Source organism: Oreochromis aureus, linkage group 7 (genome assembly GCF_013358895.1).
Source record: "Oreochromis aureus strain Israel breed Guangdong linkage group 7, ZZ_aureus, whole genome shotgun sequence".
NCBI classification, from domain to species: domain Eukaryota; kingdom Metazoa; phylum Chordata; class Actinopteri; order Cichliformes; family Cichlidae; genus Oreochromis; species Oreochromis aureus.
Genome location: NC_052948.1, coordinates 15,235,825 through 15,252,591, shown reverse-complemented (window position 1 = coordinate 15,252,591; position 16,767 = coordinate 15,235,825). Strand labels below are relative to the sequence as shown.

Sequence of the window (16,767 nt, the reverse complement as noted above, 5' to 3'; positions counted from 1 at the left end):
CCTATGACTAGAAGCATGAAGACACCCAGACATTAGAAAAGCATAGAAATAAAAAAAAAATAGAAACCAGACATTCAGACATGAAGACGCACAAATCTTCTGTTATGGCTGGATCATTTCTGCTGTGGTCGTCTCTTCTGTTGGTATTTTGCAGGTCGGAACGAACTACAGGTCAAATTTTATTTCATTTGTGATTTCATTTGTAAAGATTTCCTTCCGTAAAGATATTTATGAGCAAACAAAAACTCAAGAAAAGTCAGTTTATTGATTGATCATGAAAATAATCTATTAGGAGTAATATTTCTTCATTATAAAGTTTTGACCTCAAGTATTTGGACAGTTCTGCTTCTCCAGTTCAATTCTGCCAGGTTCTGTGCACATTCAATGTGAAATGGATAAACTGACACTGAACTGAAGTCTCAATTTTAATTTGAGTAGGTTTGCATTTATTACTTCCAGGCTGGACTACTGTAATTCATTATTATCAGGATGTCCTAAAAACTCGCTGAAAAGCCTTCAGCTAATCCAAAATGCTGCAGCAAGGGTACTGACAGGGACTAGAAAGAGAGAGCATATTTCTCCTGTTTTGGCTTCCCTTCATTGGCTTCCTGTTAAATCCAGAATTGAATTCAAAATCCTGCTCCTCACATACAAGGTCTTAAATAATCAGGCCCCATCTTATCTTAATGACCTTGTAGTACCATATCACCCTATTAGAGCACTTCGCTCTTGCACTGCAGGCTTACTTGTTGTTCCTAGAGTATTTAAAAATAGAATGGGAGGCAGAGCCTTCAGTTTTCAGGCCCCTCTTCTGTGGAACCAACTTCCAGTTTGGATTCGGAGACAGACACTATCTCTACTTTCAAGATTAGGCTTAAAACTTTCCTTTTGCTAAAGCATATAGTTAGGGCTGGACCAGGTGACCCTGAATCCTCCCTTAGTTATGCTGCAATAGACGTGAAGCTGCCGGGGATTCCCATGATGCATTGAGTTTTCCCTTCCAGTCACCTTTCTCACTCACTATGTGCTAACAGACCTCTCTGCATCGAATCATATCTGTTATTAATCTCTGTCTCTCTTCCACAGCATGTCTTTCATCCTGTTTTCCTTCTTTCACCCCAACCGGTCGCAGCAGATGGCCGCCCCTCCCTGAGCCTGGTTCTGCCGGAGGTTTCTTCCTGTTAAAAGGGAGTTTTTCCTTCCCACTGTCGCCAAAGTGCTTGCTCATAGGGGGTCATATGATTGTTGGGTTTTTCTCTGTATGTATTATTGTGCTATCTACTGTACAATATAAAGCGCCTTGAGGTGACTTTTGTTGTGATTTGGCGCTATATAAATAAAATTGAATTGAATTGAGTTTACGTCACTATTCAAAGATGAGATAGTTGAGGTGATAGGTGAGATATAGTCTTTTAAACACCCAAAGCTCCAGTGGAAAGAATATCCCAGCTGTCACAGGGTACACGCTGGACAGGTCACTCATCTATAGTACGGCTACCACAGATAGACAGATAAGCATTAACATCTATGCTCAATTTAGAATCATGTGTTAACCTAACCCCAAGCCTTTGGACTGTGGGAGAAAACTGGAGGACTTGAATTTGAACCTTCTTGCTGTGAGTTGACAGTGCAACAATCACCCCACCATGCCACCTGAAAACTGACATGTACATATTACATAGCAGAAAATTGACTGATGACATGGTTGACTGTAATCGATAATTCTCTTCCGGATCGGATTCAGGATGTCTGCATGGGAAGACTTCAGGATCACAACCTGAGAGGATTTACCACATGAAACAACCTCAAAAAACTAAAAGCCCAGATTACAGCTGACAAAACCTCATACCATCACACATTTATCAAAGCTTACAGTGCCAAAGCCACTAGAGAGTTTTCTAGATGAAGAGCTGCAAGATTCTCACCTGATTTCAGTCTCACTGATCTGCAGCCGACCTGCTGAGGATCAAACTAAAGAGAGAGAGAAACCCAGAAACACTCAAAAGCTGAAAGCATCTGCCTCTTACACTCCTTAATACTGATCTAATCAAAAATGTTTGCTTAATCTAATGCTATGGACTTTCCAGTGTATCAGACACAGGCCCATTCTGCTCACAGTGAACACTCTGACGTTTTATACTTAGGTATTTCACCTACGTAGGATTACAAATGCTATTTTTTGTACTTTATTACTTCAGATGATTTAATCATTCAGGTGGACCAAACACATCCCCGTTTGGTTAATTTTTTCTTTTTTAAATAAAGCAATGTCTTGACATACTTACAGTTAGGTACACTAGAATAAGGGAGTAACAAGTCAGATTTTTACAGGAAACAAAGAAATAATTATACTGTATGTAATTGAAAGTATTGCATTACAAACAAAATTTCCCCATCTTACATCAGAAGTACCCTCTGAGTTTTGGGAAACAGCGTTAGTAAACAAAAAACAAAAAAAAGGGACAATTGATTGATAGAAAATCAATCATGGCATCAATATAACAACGTTAAAATATTTGCTTATTTTTCTGCGAAATTACCAGGAAATTAGGCTGTACTTAAATTTACTTACAGTATAATTATTTATTTTTTCCTATAAAAACCCGACTTGTTTACTGTGTATCTATTTCAAATAAAATTAGCTAAATTTCCTTTTGATTAAAGCTGGATTACACCCTCGGTTGCAGGCCGTATTATAAAGTGTTACCCATGTCTCTACAGGTGAGATCATTCACAAATGTCCAAGCTTTTGAGTTTCTGTGGATTATGATCCATTTTACTTTGGAGGATCATTTGTGTTGTGTTTGCTCCTTTTGTATCATGTGGTTGTCTTGTTTATATTTTACCATCATCTTCACATTCGTCTTTGTGTACCTTGGTTAAGTAGTATTTAGTTTATCCACTTTTTTTTGTCTTTCTGTGCTTCCTGTGTGAAGTTGCTCTTTTGGGAAGTTACTCCCATTTCATTTGTGTCCATCTTCCTGTTTGATTTTGATGAAGCTATTCTCTGTGTTTTATGTTAGATTTCACTTCCTTTATCTAATTTTCCTGATTAGCTTCAACTGTCCTCCCACCTATTTCCCATCTCCTCATTAGCTGGCATGCATCTGCATACGTGGTCTGAGTCTTCCCTTGTTCTTCATTGCATCATCCTGCATGGTTGGGTGTTTCCTTGTTCTGTTTTTTCCCCCAGATATTCCTAGTTTTCGGAGTACTTGCTCCTGTTTAACTACACGTTTTAGTTTTGGTCAAGAGTTCAACATTAAAGGTGCTTTTTTGAGTTTATGTTCCGTCTCCTGCATTCGGTCCACATCATGCCTCTCAGCCGTACCCTGACAATAATTGGTCACCTCACTAAAAAATAAAAACTTTCAAAAAAATTGCATGATTTGGATTTGAGAGTGTAACGTCCTTTAAGACACACACACACACTCAAACTGTCCATTTAAAGAGAGCCCAGGGTCTGCTGGAGCATTTAAACCTGAGTGACGCCAGAAGGAGGTGTGAAGGTTGTAGGTGTGGATGATTTTTCTCCAGGTGAAAGTTAAATCCAGCCAAGATGTGATTAATGGCCGCTGATTACACCCATGTGTGGTAACTGAACATCCCAGAGCAAACCCATGGGCATTTCTGTGCTTCTGTCACAGCTTCCACTCCTCTGGCTTTCCATGAAATTTTGGGTGCAAACGTCAGGAGGCAGCCTCCAATCAGCCGCAATATCATTAATGAGATCAAAGTTGTTGTTTTTTTTTTAACAGGAAACGCAGCTTCCACAAATTGTATCCTCCAATCCGACTGTAACGCGCTGTTATCTAAATATTATTGCATTAGCTTTTTCTTTCAACTTGGAACCAAAGTACACGCCCTCAAGCAACAGACCAAAGTCAGGCCAAGTGTGTGGGCTTGCATATAACAACACACAATGATATGATAACAGAAAACAAAGAACAACATGTCAGAGATTGTCAACCAGCAAAATGTAGGTTTAAACACACGTGAGATGAGCACAAGTGGTGTGTTCTCTGATGAGAAAGCAAGCAGAGCAACATGTGTACCGGGTGTGTCTGCTAAAGGGCCAGAAAGACAAGTCAGTTCACTTTGTAACAGAACTGACTGTGCTGCTGCTGAGGGTGGGGGGTGCTGAGTGAGCAAGAAGCTCACAGTGCCACCTGGTGGTGACTCGCATCAAAAACTGCAGGCCTGTGAGCAGGTTTGAAACAAGGCGGCCAGCAAGAAGGGGTTAGGTGGTTCAACAGAGCGGAGTCCTTAATGTTAAACAGAGAGATCATGCACAGCATGCTCTACACTGAAAAGCTCACAGTGTAGAAACTTTTGTGAGGATGTGGATTCACATGGACAACCTGGACATGGCTCAAAGATGTTTAAAAAATGTCCGAGTTGCATATTTTTCCTCCTGGAAAATTATTGCACCAGTGTAGCTCACAACCTGGCAGCCACAGGATGAATGTAGTGGTTCCTGGTAGGAAATAAGAACTGAGACATTACCAAATGAGAGCAACAGGTTAACTTTAGTTAAAAGAAGATGGTTTTTGACTAAATGTGATTTAAATTTGGAAGTGTGGCTCTGCTCTGGGATCTTCCTCCTTATTCCACAAGCATTAGGAAATCCTTAGTCAGGGAGAGCTCGACAATGATTCAGACACAATATAGTAAGGAGGAGCTGGGTTGCCAAGTGGCTTCTTTAGGCTAAAGTGACTTAAATACTACGTCTTTTATGAGACTTGCTCATACAAACTATTTTGGAGGTGCGTGCTATCACTGAGATTAGCACAACCAGTCACACGGAGGGGCGGGCATCTGTCATGACCGGTTGGGCGTGACGGGAGGGAGACAGAACAAAAGACAGAAACGACAGATGTGTTTCTCTTTTGTTAAATGTTGTTATTTTTGTTTTTAATTTAACTAATGGGAAGCAATGTGAGAAAATCCCTCAGACATAAGAAGGCACTTCACCCTATAGATCGCAAGCAACGATGCAAGAAAGCCAGCCCCTGAGGGCCAAAAGCCACTCCCACTGCCAGCCCGAGCCTGGGTAAGTGAGGAGGATCGCGGCAGCTAAGTCATACATCTTTGCCAAATCAAATATGTGAATCAGAAGGATAATCCTCTGTGACAACACCTAAAGGGAGTAGTCCAAAAAAAGAGAAAGAAAAGAAAAAAGACAAAGATGAAGATGAAGACGAAGACAAATCAATGGTACAAGAGAGTTAGCATAATTTATTAAAGTTATTAAAACCGGTTATGAGCGAAGATGTCGATGTTTTATCCCATTTTTTAAAGAAAGGTGTTTAGCAAGTTCAGTTAGGAAGAAACACACAGCGGACTGAAAACATACTCACCGATTCTTCTTTTGTTATTTGAGCAAAACAGAATATTTCCTTCAACTATTGAAATCCTGCCACTTAAATTACTATCACACTGAAGCAAGATGCAACAATCAATCAGGCAATACACTGACTCCTGTCACGAACATATGAGAAGTATATGTACAATTTATACATCCGTAAAAACAGAATTAATGACTGACAGATAAATATTTCACAACAAATTGTATGTATAAAAGATTTATAATGAAGACATTTTCCATGATAAATAAGGAAAATCTCACTGCTAGAAACTACGATACTGTCTAAATAGTTAGTGAAGACAGATCTTAAAAACAGCTTTCAATTTTCTAGAAAATAAAACAAATGCAGAAATATCCATCTTGTGACTTAAGCATGAAGAAGTGGAGCCGATGCACAGAAACACACAACAAAATGATTCCAATACAGGATGGTGCGGCTCTTGCTGCTTGTTGGACTGCTAGTATACTCCGGGGCTATTGCGGATCCCACAGCAGAGCACCATGGTGAAAATCATCTCAAAGATCTAAATGTGAAAGATGAAAGCAGTTTAATTCAAAGGGAGTATTCCAGTACCTGCAACGTTATCACAGCAGATGAAAGCAGAGATTTAGACAAATGCATTTTCAATCTAATACCCACCATGATGACAGCAACGACCAAGGCGGCCAGACCGATGACGTAGAGCTTCTCAGAGAAGAGCTCGACCAGTTTAAAATGACAGCTCTGACAGGGAGAAAGAGGGAAAATAAGGAATGCTGACCACGCCACAGTAATGAATGAGAACTTTCTGCCCTTCACTCTGCACACAAACTGTTACTGAGAGCAGAGCCTGCAGTCAAAACAAGGTGCAGAATATCCGCTTATTCTGACCAGTTTTCTGAATGGTGAATTAAATGATTTCTGATAGCAATGTTCATACTAACAGTTATAAGAGGATACAAGTCATTGTTAATGGTATCACCAAGTTTGGTCATTTACTAAATATGAGGTGTATCGTTGCATGTGTCATGTCAGAATACCCAAACTCTCTTTAAAATCACAATGAAAAGTAATTGTCAAAGAATAAAAATCTGACATTTTAGCCTTACTTTACTGTGTTTTTCTATTCGTGCATCTGTGTATGGGATCATTGCCATGCTGAAAAATGAAGCCCTTGCCAATCAGATGTTTTTCATACGATATTAAAGTCTGATTCTACTTTTCTGTGTTCATAATTTCAGCAATTTTGACAAAATTTCCAACACCACTGACTGAAATGATGCCTCCACTGTGTTTTATCTATTGGTTGTAGACACTCACTGCTGTACCCGGCTTCTGACGCTGATTTTAACCCAAAGTTTCAAATGTTTTCATTCATCACTTCATTAGACCTGTTGTCACTGATTTCCAGTCCAGTTCTTGTGTATTTTGGCATACCTCAGCCTTTGCTCACTCTTTCACTTCCTTAGGCAAAACAGGAAGAATTGCCTAAAAATGGCCATCCTTCCACTGAGACCATTTCTGATGACGCTTCAGGGAACAGTACATGGATCAACTGAAGAGCCAGATGCATTTATTCATTCATCTTTGCTGAATGTTTCTTCCTGTTTCTTAAGGTCATGGCTCAGATACTGTTTATCTGCTATAGATAACAGATTTTTCTAGGCCTGTCACTTCTTTTGTTCTCCAATTGTTCGCTCTCCTCAGACCTTTAAGGACACACAGCACACAGTGCTGAAATATGTGCTATAAATAAGTTTTTAACAAACATTTTTTTTTGAGTCACCATGTTGGTGCAAAAGTGCAACTTTATGCCTGTCAAACTGTGTTTTTTGTAAATTTAACAAAAGAAATGGGAATAACTTTGTGTTTTTATGACAGACTGACAGCAGCAGTGGCTAAAGAGACAATTCAATATTGATTCTTTGCTAAGTTGTCTGTCATGTGTAGCTATAACACTGGTTTGTTCCTTGAGCCTAAGGGTGGCTTAAGAAAATTGCAAACTTGTTATACCTGAAATTTCTTAACAGTAACATTTTCTGTCTAACTCGACCGCACTGCACTCACTCAAAAACCAACAAAATACCTGCAAATCTACAAAACTACAGGAAAAAAACTTGAATCCTACATAGTAATGAGAGCTAATCAGCTCTGCAACACTTGCTTGGTTTCAGTCCAGCTGTCCCTTAGGGAGATGTCACTGCAAATTAAGACAAATCCTAAAGGGAGTGGTCTCTTCATAGTGACAGTCCATGATGAGTATGGAATTACTGAATGATGTGTGCACGCATGTGATTCATTTGCTGTGGCCTTCACGGGACTAAATGTATTTTAAATGTACTTGAACATATTACATTTGGGACGTGTAGCAACCCAGTTCCTTACAGTGATTTTTTAAATATTACAAAAATATAATAAATAAGCTTACATTAGTATTAATGTTGTTGTTGTTATCATTATTATTATTATTATTACTACTACTAATACTTGTTTATTATTTCGATCATGGAAACAATATAAAAAGTTCATTGAGCAAAGAAAAGAAGAAAAAAAATGCTATACAAAATAAAGGTAATCCATTTCAATGTTGCTTCACCTGTTCTGATTTAGTTACATATTGAAAAGGAGTGGGAAGACAACAAAAGATTCGTGCATACCTGAGATCTCAACTGAAAATCCGCTGGAGACTTTGTAGGACATAAGGTGGTGGCAAGTTGTAAAAAGAGAGCCGTGTCATCTCCTTTACCGCAGCAGTCGAGCTGAACAAGAAAGAAAACACAGGAACATGAAGTCAACATTATTTCGATACCCTGTCATTTCAAAAACAAAGCAGCAGGGCCAAAAAAAAAAGAAAGTGATGATTTTTTTCCCCATCATTACCGTTTTGTGGAAAACATCCAACACCTTGATGGCGCTGTCTTTACTGGCAGACCCAGACACATCCATAGCCTTGATGTACGCAGAGTCGTAGAAATTGATCAGCTCTTTGGAGATCTGTGAATAATCAGGAATGGGGGTGATGTGTTTAAAAGACACAGCAACAAACAGGGATGATTCACTACAGGAGCAGAGAAGGAACATCAATGCAGACATCAAACAAGCTGTGAGCCGTGACAGTGTGTGTGTGTGTGTGTGTGTGTGTGTGTGTGTGTGTGTGTGTGTGTGCGTGTGTGTGTGCGTGTGTGTGCGTGCGCTTACAGTGTCCCTGTTCATGAAACCCCAGATTGCTGCAGCCACTTCACAGGCAAACAGGATCACCAAAAAGAAGAAGAACTAGAAATCAAAGATATTTATTTTAACTTCAGTGACTCCAAAGATTAAAATACTTTATTTGAAAAAAAGTGTCACTTGTGGATAAAACGGTATACTCACTGTGCCCAGAAGGCACTGAGATTCCTGAATGGCACCATAACATCCAAGGAAGCCCACAAGCATCATAACAGCTCCCACGGCTATCAGTATGTACACACCTGTAAACGCACAGAGAGTAGGAAACTGTCCATCAACGGCTTAAAAACATTTGGTTTATCACAGCGACAGCGCGTCGTCAGCACCACTAGAGGTCAGCAGTGTTAGACCAGCACATTCCCACTGCTCGCTAGTCCACCGCTCATTGTTTGGGTTTTGACTTCCTGATGACTTCTCTGTAGGATGAAACTGTTGACATCCTGAAGGTAAGCTTCCAGATCCTGACTAAGAGAGGCAGAGCTGACTGTGTGCTTCCCTCAGGGGAGGAAATTCCCTTGAGACACCCTCAACCCCCCTTTGTACTGACCTCTGACCTGGACCATTACACTTCCCCAGGAAACAGAGGGACAGACACTCACTGACACCCACCCACAAATGTACACACTTTTTTTAAATTTGCAATTTAAACTTGCTTTTTGTGTAAAAATATATGTTTTAAATGTAAATGGCAGATAGCCATAATGGAGGCACTCCACACTAGCAAAAGTCAATGGATGGTAATAAAGCTCCAGTTACAGCAGAGGCCCCGGTTTGTGTTTTCTGCAGCTTAAAGGAAAAAACAGTGTGGGTGCTAAAAATCTGTTTTGCATTATCGGTGTAGGATTATATAAAAAGTAAAATGACTCGAAATGCAATAAAGTCTTCTTCAGAATTACTGTGCCTTCTAATCTCTTCTCGTGTATACATGAGCTGCTTTACTTATTGGTGATAATATGAAACCAGTAATTTGACGTTTGACGTCGGTCGCCTCACATGAAGCCAAGTGTAATTGCTTTATTCACTGTTAGAGTCTCTAAAGGAAATTGACTGTGTTTTATAGATTCAGCATTTGCGTTGTAGGAAGAAATTTCATGTGCAGCATCAGTCATGTATAATTGTCTCCTAGCAGGCGTTGCATTTAACTACACGCAGCATGAAAGCTGTGCTGTAAGCACTGTGTGTACTCACTTTCTGCCACTTTTGTGGAGATCTCCTATTAAATGGCAGCACATTTGTGTTACGCCAGGAAATTTACCCACGCAAAAGAAACACACACACACTCAAAAATAATAACTGCTATCAGTTTTCTCCAGAGGCATCACGAGAAGGGTGCGGGTGGACACTGCTCAAACACACAAAAAAATCTTAATGAAAACAAATTATCAGCATGAATAAAAAAGTAGAGGATATAACATTCCTGACAAACTGCACTTTGTTTAATAATAATCTCATGATATCCGTCCAACAAGCTCTAACTTTAAGAATCCTTTTAGAGATTTTCTGCTATTTTATAGTTTTCTTATTTCTTCTGTAGCTCGGGTTTAGATTTCAGAACAGGCTATTGAATAATACAACGTGATAGGCACAATAAGCAAGAAATTCTCATGATACTAAACTATCCATTCATTTTCTTCCACTTATTTTATTCAGCGGGCCTATCCCAGCTCTCATAGAGTGAGCGGAGGGGTTAGACCCTGGGCAGGTTGCCAGTATGTTGCAGTGTTAACACAAAGACAGGCATGTGTTTGGACTGTGGGAAGGCACATGCAGAAAGGTTCCAACCTGGATTCACTCCCATGACTTTCTTGCTGTAAGGCGGCAGCACTAACCACCGCACCACCTAATATTAGACCAGTACTTCCCAAAGTTTTGGACTTGCACACCTCACTAATCTCACCCTTTAAATCCCCCAAAGTACAGAAGATCTCATATTACAAGGTGATGTCCAAAGACTGGACTCCTGAACCATGTTAGAGGGGAGTTGAAAGATATCTTCAACTATGTAATTCACAAAGCACAAAAGACTCCATATAAAGGGAAAAAATTCAAACTAGGAATATGAAAATCAGTCACAGCCCTTTCTATCCTACATTTATAAACTTCAGAGGGCAGCTGCTAAAGTTAGAGCTGCTAGACTAAACTAGCAGCGTGCAGTGTACTGCTACTTTTACATAAGATGTGAAGGGGGTCTTCTAGCTGTGCTTTTAGTGGGAAATGGTTTGGGAACAGTCTGTTTCTGGCTTTTCTATTCTTGTGTGCATAAAAAAACAAAGCACGCCAATCCTGTAATGTGGCCTGACAGAGCAGTCTAAAAAGGGGACAGACAGTAAGTGACTCTGACTCTGTTGCATCTGCAGGCCTCCAACACCTCGCACTGTACCTCATTTATCACGCACAACTATCTCCCATCCTTAGATCTACGCTCTCTCTGTGTCGACTCACTACCCCTCCTTTTTCGTTCTCTTTTGTCGCGCTGAGAAACGGCTACCAGGGCCAGTAGCCCGGCAATGCGGCAAAGCAGGCATTATTTCCACTGCCTTCCATTACTATGACAACACCTTTTGAAGCTTGAAGGCTATTGAGACTTTAAGGGAGACAGGCGATTTTAAACCCCCGGGGTAGTTCATTTATTTCTTGTCTCTGAGTGTAATCTCCCCAAGTGGTGGTGGTGGTGGGGTGGGCGCCAGCTAAAAGCCCCACTTGCTCTTCTCATCCAGTATTTAAAAAGGGAAAAGTCAGGAGCAAGACAACGGAGATGAAGCCTGTTATACAGTATGTCAGTGGATAAATTATGTGAGGAGGGTTAACTGTTTAAAAAAGATCTATTTGGCTTTTCTCTTGTTATTTCAAAGACTTTAAAACAAAAAGGGCAGAAAAAAGAGACACACAAGGACTTTTTCCATTGTCCCTCTGCAGCGAAGAGTCAAATTTACACAATACTAAACTTTTCAAAATGTGTAGCAGCGATTTCAACACTATTTTGAAATTTGGAGATATTCTTATTTTCCTTTTTTTCTGAGCATCTACTTTTATGACTGACTCATGAATGTGAAGCAGGAGCTAGGAGACAGAGTGTAATTAAATCTACCAACCAGAAGCCTTAAATGTCAAAGATTACCTGTGATACGATCTCATTTATTTAACTGTACAAAAAAAGTGTGCAAGCTTTAAAGGTAAGAGACGACAGCGAAAGACTCCTCTAAGAAAATTGGATTTTTAAATGCCGGAAATGTTAAGATCTTAAAATTATTTAAATAAAATGAAACAACCTTTAAGGTATAATCTTTTTAGCAGATAAGGCATAAGTGGACCAGCCTATGCTGTCTGGTGAGGTCAGTGTATGTGCAAGTAATCACTGTGAGGCAGAAACTCTCCATTTTGCCCCTTTTTTTGACCGAAGCGGCTTGTTTGATCAGAGGTTGAACCGAAAGCCTGCATCAAGTGTTAAGATAAATAAAGATTATTTTGAACATTGAAATCACGCAAAGCTACTCTAAAAAGTCCAAGAAAAAGGGGAGTTGCAAATGAACATAACAGATCCAATTTAAAATAAAAAAGTGGACCACCCACAGAGCTTTTACACAGCACGCTGATATATCAGGGGCAGTTTGGGGGTTTGAACCACTCGGCTACAACCAGTTTTTCCTCCAGAGGTGAGAATAGTGCAGTTAAAAATACAAGGAAATGTATTCACTCTCTGCCACTGGAAATAGTGGTCTAATTGGTTGGCTCCTCTCTCATTGTGATTCTACTGTCAAATATGGTGATTTATTATGAAGCCGAACATGGGGGCATGTATAAAGACAACTGGCACTTTTAGAGTTCACAACATTGTGTAAACCTTCTGGATTTAGTCAACTCTTGGCTAGCCTTATAAGCTTTTATCCCTTGTTTTCCAGTCCTGGCTGTAATCTCATGTTTACATACAGCCATGAGAGGGGGAATTAATTCTTATCTGCCTCTAAGAGCGTCATTAAGCATGTTTTGTAGAAATGTACAGTACGAGGAGTTGTAACACTACCCAGACCAGACTACTGTCAGCTGCCACAAGTAATGGGTTCAAGCTCTGGTGAAGAGGCAGGATGGTGTGTATTTTCAGTCTTACATAAATACCACTTTGGTGTGCCAGCATGCTAAAAACATCCATTCCAAACTCTAATTTGAGGGATAATGTGCAGATGTACAAGGTTTTTTTGAATTATGTAAGGGCGTATGTCTAAGGGAGAGGGGAGGAAAAAAGAAAAAGCAGTCTCTTGATCTTGCCTGGGTGGGCCCCACTTGCCGCCCTGCCTTTAAAATCATGAGTGTGTCTCGCCTCTATAAAAAGAACGGCCTCGCCTTTGCTCCGTATACTTACTGAGGAGTAAGTATGGGAGCGCAGCAGGGGCCCAAATGTAAATTAATGGGCTCACTAGAGTTCACCACCACAACAAACCAAGATCACGGACCGTTGAAATTTTTAAATTGTATCATGTATTGTAGGTTTCATGGCCAACCTTAGGACTTCTGAGGGCAGTGAAGGAGACGTGCTTGCAACCCATAACCTTAGTTCATGTCGTGGGCATGACACGACACAGAAGGTTAAAAAATGCAAAACATGTGCAGTTACAGAGATGGAGCTGCAGTTCTGTATTGCAGAACTCCTGAATTTTCCTGAGGATCAAATACTTTAAAGTGTGAACAACAGAAGGCTCATGATCGCTTCAGCTGCGCTCTTAGACCACTTTCTCAAAGCCAGCATGTGTTTAAACATCTGTCTGAAGCATCTGGCCTCTCTCTTGAAAGAACATCGAGGCTGGGACTTTTTCCATAAAATGAATCAGAGATATTTTCATGCATGTTCCTTACAGCATGTGGACACAGAAGACACAGAACAACAGCTAAGTAAAAAACTGAGGTGTAGCTCCTGGCCCTGCCGCTTTTACTTCATGCTGCGGATGTACGCAGGTCCTGTTTCCTGGTCTTCTTAGAGGTCGTGTCACGCCTACTATTTCCTAAATATCTGGATGTCACTCACAGCTCACCATGAGGCACGTGAGTTAAATTTGATCACTTTGTTAAATGTAAACTTTCCATCATGATAAGGATGAAAAACGAGGGCAGAGCAGTTTCCTCAGGGACTCCTCACCTTACAGGAGCTGGATAAAAGAGCAACAAATATGAAGTAAAGTATCCTTAAAATAGAAACCTGACTCTGAATGAGAGGGTGGTATGAGCTATAATGTAAGAATCCGTAGATGCCAAAATGAGGCCACTTCACTCGGTGAATATTTAGCTTTGAAGCATAAAATATTAACAGCTTTCCCAACATTAAATCTGGACACAATCTCCCTGTGGTGTTAAAGCCACCTCAAAACTGGTCCAAGAATAATCTAATTGTGGTAAAAGTTTTGAAGACCAACTCAAAACTATGATTTCCATGAGCTCTGTGTGTGTTAGGGAGGGGTGTATTTCAGTGCAGTTGGTGGCTCTCAAATGTTTTTGGCATGTCCCACCCCCCAAAAATCTATCCCCAACCCCTGTCCAATTTTTTTTAATACTCATTAACAATAAAGTTCACATTTTTTAATTACTTCCCCTTTAAAAACATAATTACACATATTTTTCTTTTTTTTTCACATTTTCTCCTGGTTGTCCACACCTCTCCTCTAGCAGTTCTCCTTGCCCCACTACACACAGTCCTGAGCACCAGTTCACTATTATTCAAATTATTGGTGTATACTCACTGATATAGAAGGTGCCCGGTGCCTGCTGATCATCAAACTGAAGAATGAGGAGGTTGCTGGTCTGACTGTCGTGGCGTAGCCACAGAGCCACTCCTAGGATCACACCTCCGGCCAGCTGTCCCAGAAAGAAACAAAAAAAAAGGTTTTAATTATTTTGTTTCATATTTTTTGGTCACTGTGATGAATCCTTTATGAGGATCAGACCCACCTAAGTGTCTGAAATAAAAGAAAAAAAGGAAGCATGAATATTAAAATCATCCTGTAGTTTTTAAATTTTAAAGGCTTTTTAGAAAAGGCCCATCAGTGACAGCACCGGGACATCTAAGACAACATGAATCCTGACTTTCTTGAGATCAAATCCACACCAAAGCCTTTCTGCTGATATCTGTGTGTGTGTGTGTGTCGCCAGCAGTGACCTGTCCCCCGTCATATAAGAAAAGAAAGGACACTCTGACACCTCAGTGACCCGCCGCGCAGACATGTCCACGCAGCATTGTTTAAAAACGCCTCAATTTTAACTCCCTGATCTCTCTTCTAAATTCTGTATCTGATGAAGCAAAAATATCTTGACAAGTGTCATCATAGAACAGCTAAAGTGCATGTAGCTCCTGTTATTGTTCACATGCTCGTGTTTATATCTGCACTTTTCTTTTCGTTTTTTTTTTTTTTTTTTGGCCATGGCTGAAATCCATTGTTCTCAGCAAGCAGGAAACGGAATCCTCAGCGTGAAAAATAGCAAAATGAGGAAGAAGGGGCTTAGAGTTTTTACAATGACAGGCACAGCAGCAAGACCAGCAGAGGAAACACTCAATCAAGCGCAGCATGTCCAGGATATGGGCATTCTGTTCGTCCTAAAAACAACAACACACTCTAAACAGGCAAACCAAATGGAAATCTAAAAACACCCCACACAAATGGTCAATTCTACATTTAAAGTGGATGATATATCTGTAGTTTGTAGTGATGTACTGATGTACCTACATTAGGCTGTTTAACTACTGTGGCTTGTCCCTTATTACTGAAGCAAGGAAAAAAGGGACTGCCTTGAGAAGAACTCAGTTTACAGGGTGAATGAACTAAAATGATCTTTTTGATGTGAAATTTAACACAGTGCAGTCTGAGCAATATGTTTAGGAATTAAGGAATTTGGGAATTCCTCTAGGAAAAGGAAACAGTCAGAGGGAAACACCTATTCCCGGCACCTACATGTTCTTCAGTTCTTCTTTTGGAGTTCTGGAGCTCACAGCTAAGGTGAGCACTAGTTAAATCAATGGTGGGCCTGAAGTACAGATGATGAGAGACAGGCAGAGGCAAAGAAAAAAAGTACACTCCCAGTAAAAAGACTGTGTGGGGTGGGGGACCAGCCAGCCTGGAGGGCTTCTACCTCCCGGCTCTTTCAGTCACTTTGCACTAGTGCTCAGTCAGGCTGAAAAGAAGTTGATGAAGGTTGTGAAAGCATTTTTAGCTCCTGCCAAGAGTTTGTGCGCTGTGCCTGTGTGGATGGATGGATGCTGCCCTTCTCCCTAAGAGGGAGCAGCTTAATTTGTAGAGCAGATCAGGAGGGAAACTCCTCTGTGCTTATCTTTTAAAAATTATTTTAAGCTATGATCTTCACAGATGTGTAAGAATGCAGCTGCCAAATCAGTTGAACAAAAAAGAGAGAAACATTAAAAGAAGAAGAAGAAGCAGGAGAAGTCTACGTTACTCAAATAATTCCGGAACTAACTTGAGAGAACAAAAAATATGGTCGACTCACCCAGAAAATAAAATTAAAGAAGAATAACATATATTTAATGCATTTCGTACAGCCCGTAACAGCCATGTTTCCAGGTCTTGTCAGCTCGTCCTTACGCCCAAATCAAACAAGTTGTGAGAGTGAGAGGAGTCTACTTCCCAGGATCACACAGTCACTGCCAAGGGGGGGCTCAGTTTGTTCGGCCAGTTGGGCTGGAAGGGCTCATACAGCAAACTCCTCCTTTATAATCAAGAGTGAAAACCGAGACGGGAGGACTGCCCACCAAGTGAAGTGGACAGGAGGTGGCCGAGGGAATAACAAGCTGCCCATCTGCCCGAGCGAACAAGGAAAAAACCCAATGATTTCATAAAATGTGAACATACTAGGGAGTATTCCAGAATTAAGAAAGAAAAAAAGAAAGAACAGTTTTCAAAGCATCTTTACATTTTTAAAATCCGCACGTCTTAAATCACACATTCAAAACAACTTAACACCATAAAGCTATAAAACTGTCATTTTTAGAAATATCTCATTGTTTGTTTTTGTTTTGTTACTTACTTTTTTAGTTAGATTATGGAGCAATTCTCCCAACTTTAATTGCTATTTTTTAATGTTTGAAATTATTCAGACCATAAAATTTCCTTGCTTTGAGCAGTCGCGCCCTCTGCTGTCGAATTAAACACGATCCTCATCGACTAATTATTTAAGCGCGCTGTGCAGCACGCAGACT

General features: G+C 40.3%; 1 protein-coding gene across 1 annotated transcript; it reads right to left on the bottom strand.

Moving 5' to 3' along the window:
• Positions 1-5,211: 5,211 nt before the first annotated feature.
• LOC116326713 (CD81 antigen-like) lies at positions 5,212-16,256 on the bottom strand. The gene is made up of 8 exons (XM_031748105.2): positions 16,059-16,256; positions 14,303-14,417; positions 8,721-8,818; positions 8,547-8,621; positions 8,229-8,342; positions 8,006-8,107; positions 6,009-6,092; positions 5,212-5,892 (listed from the first exon to the last, which is right to left on the bottom strand). The coding sequence occupies exons 1-8, from the start codon at positions 16,122-16,124 to the stop codon at positions 5,827-5,829; spliced, it is 720 nt and encodes a 239-aa protein (XP_031603965.1). The 5' UTR covers positions 16,125-16,256; the 3' UTR covers positions 5,212-5,826.
• Positions 16,257-16,767: the final 511 nt, after the last annotated feature.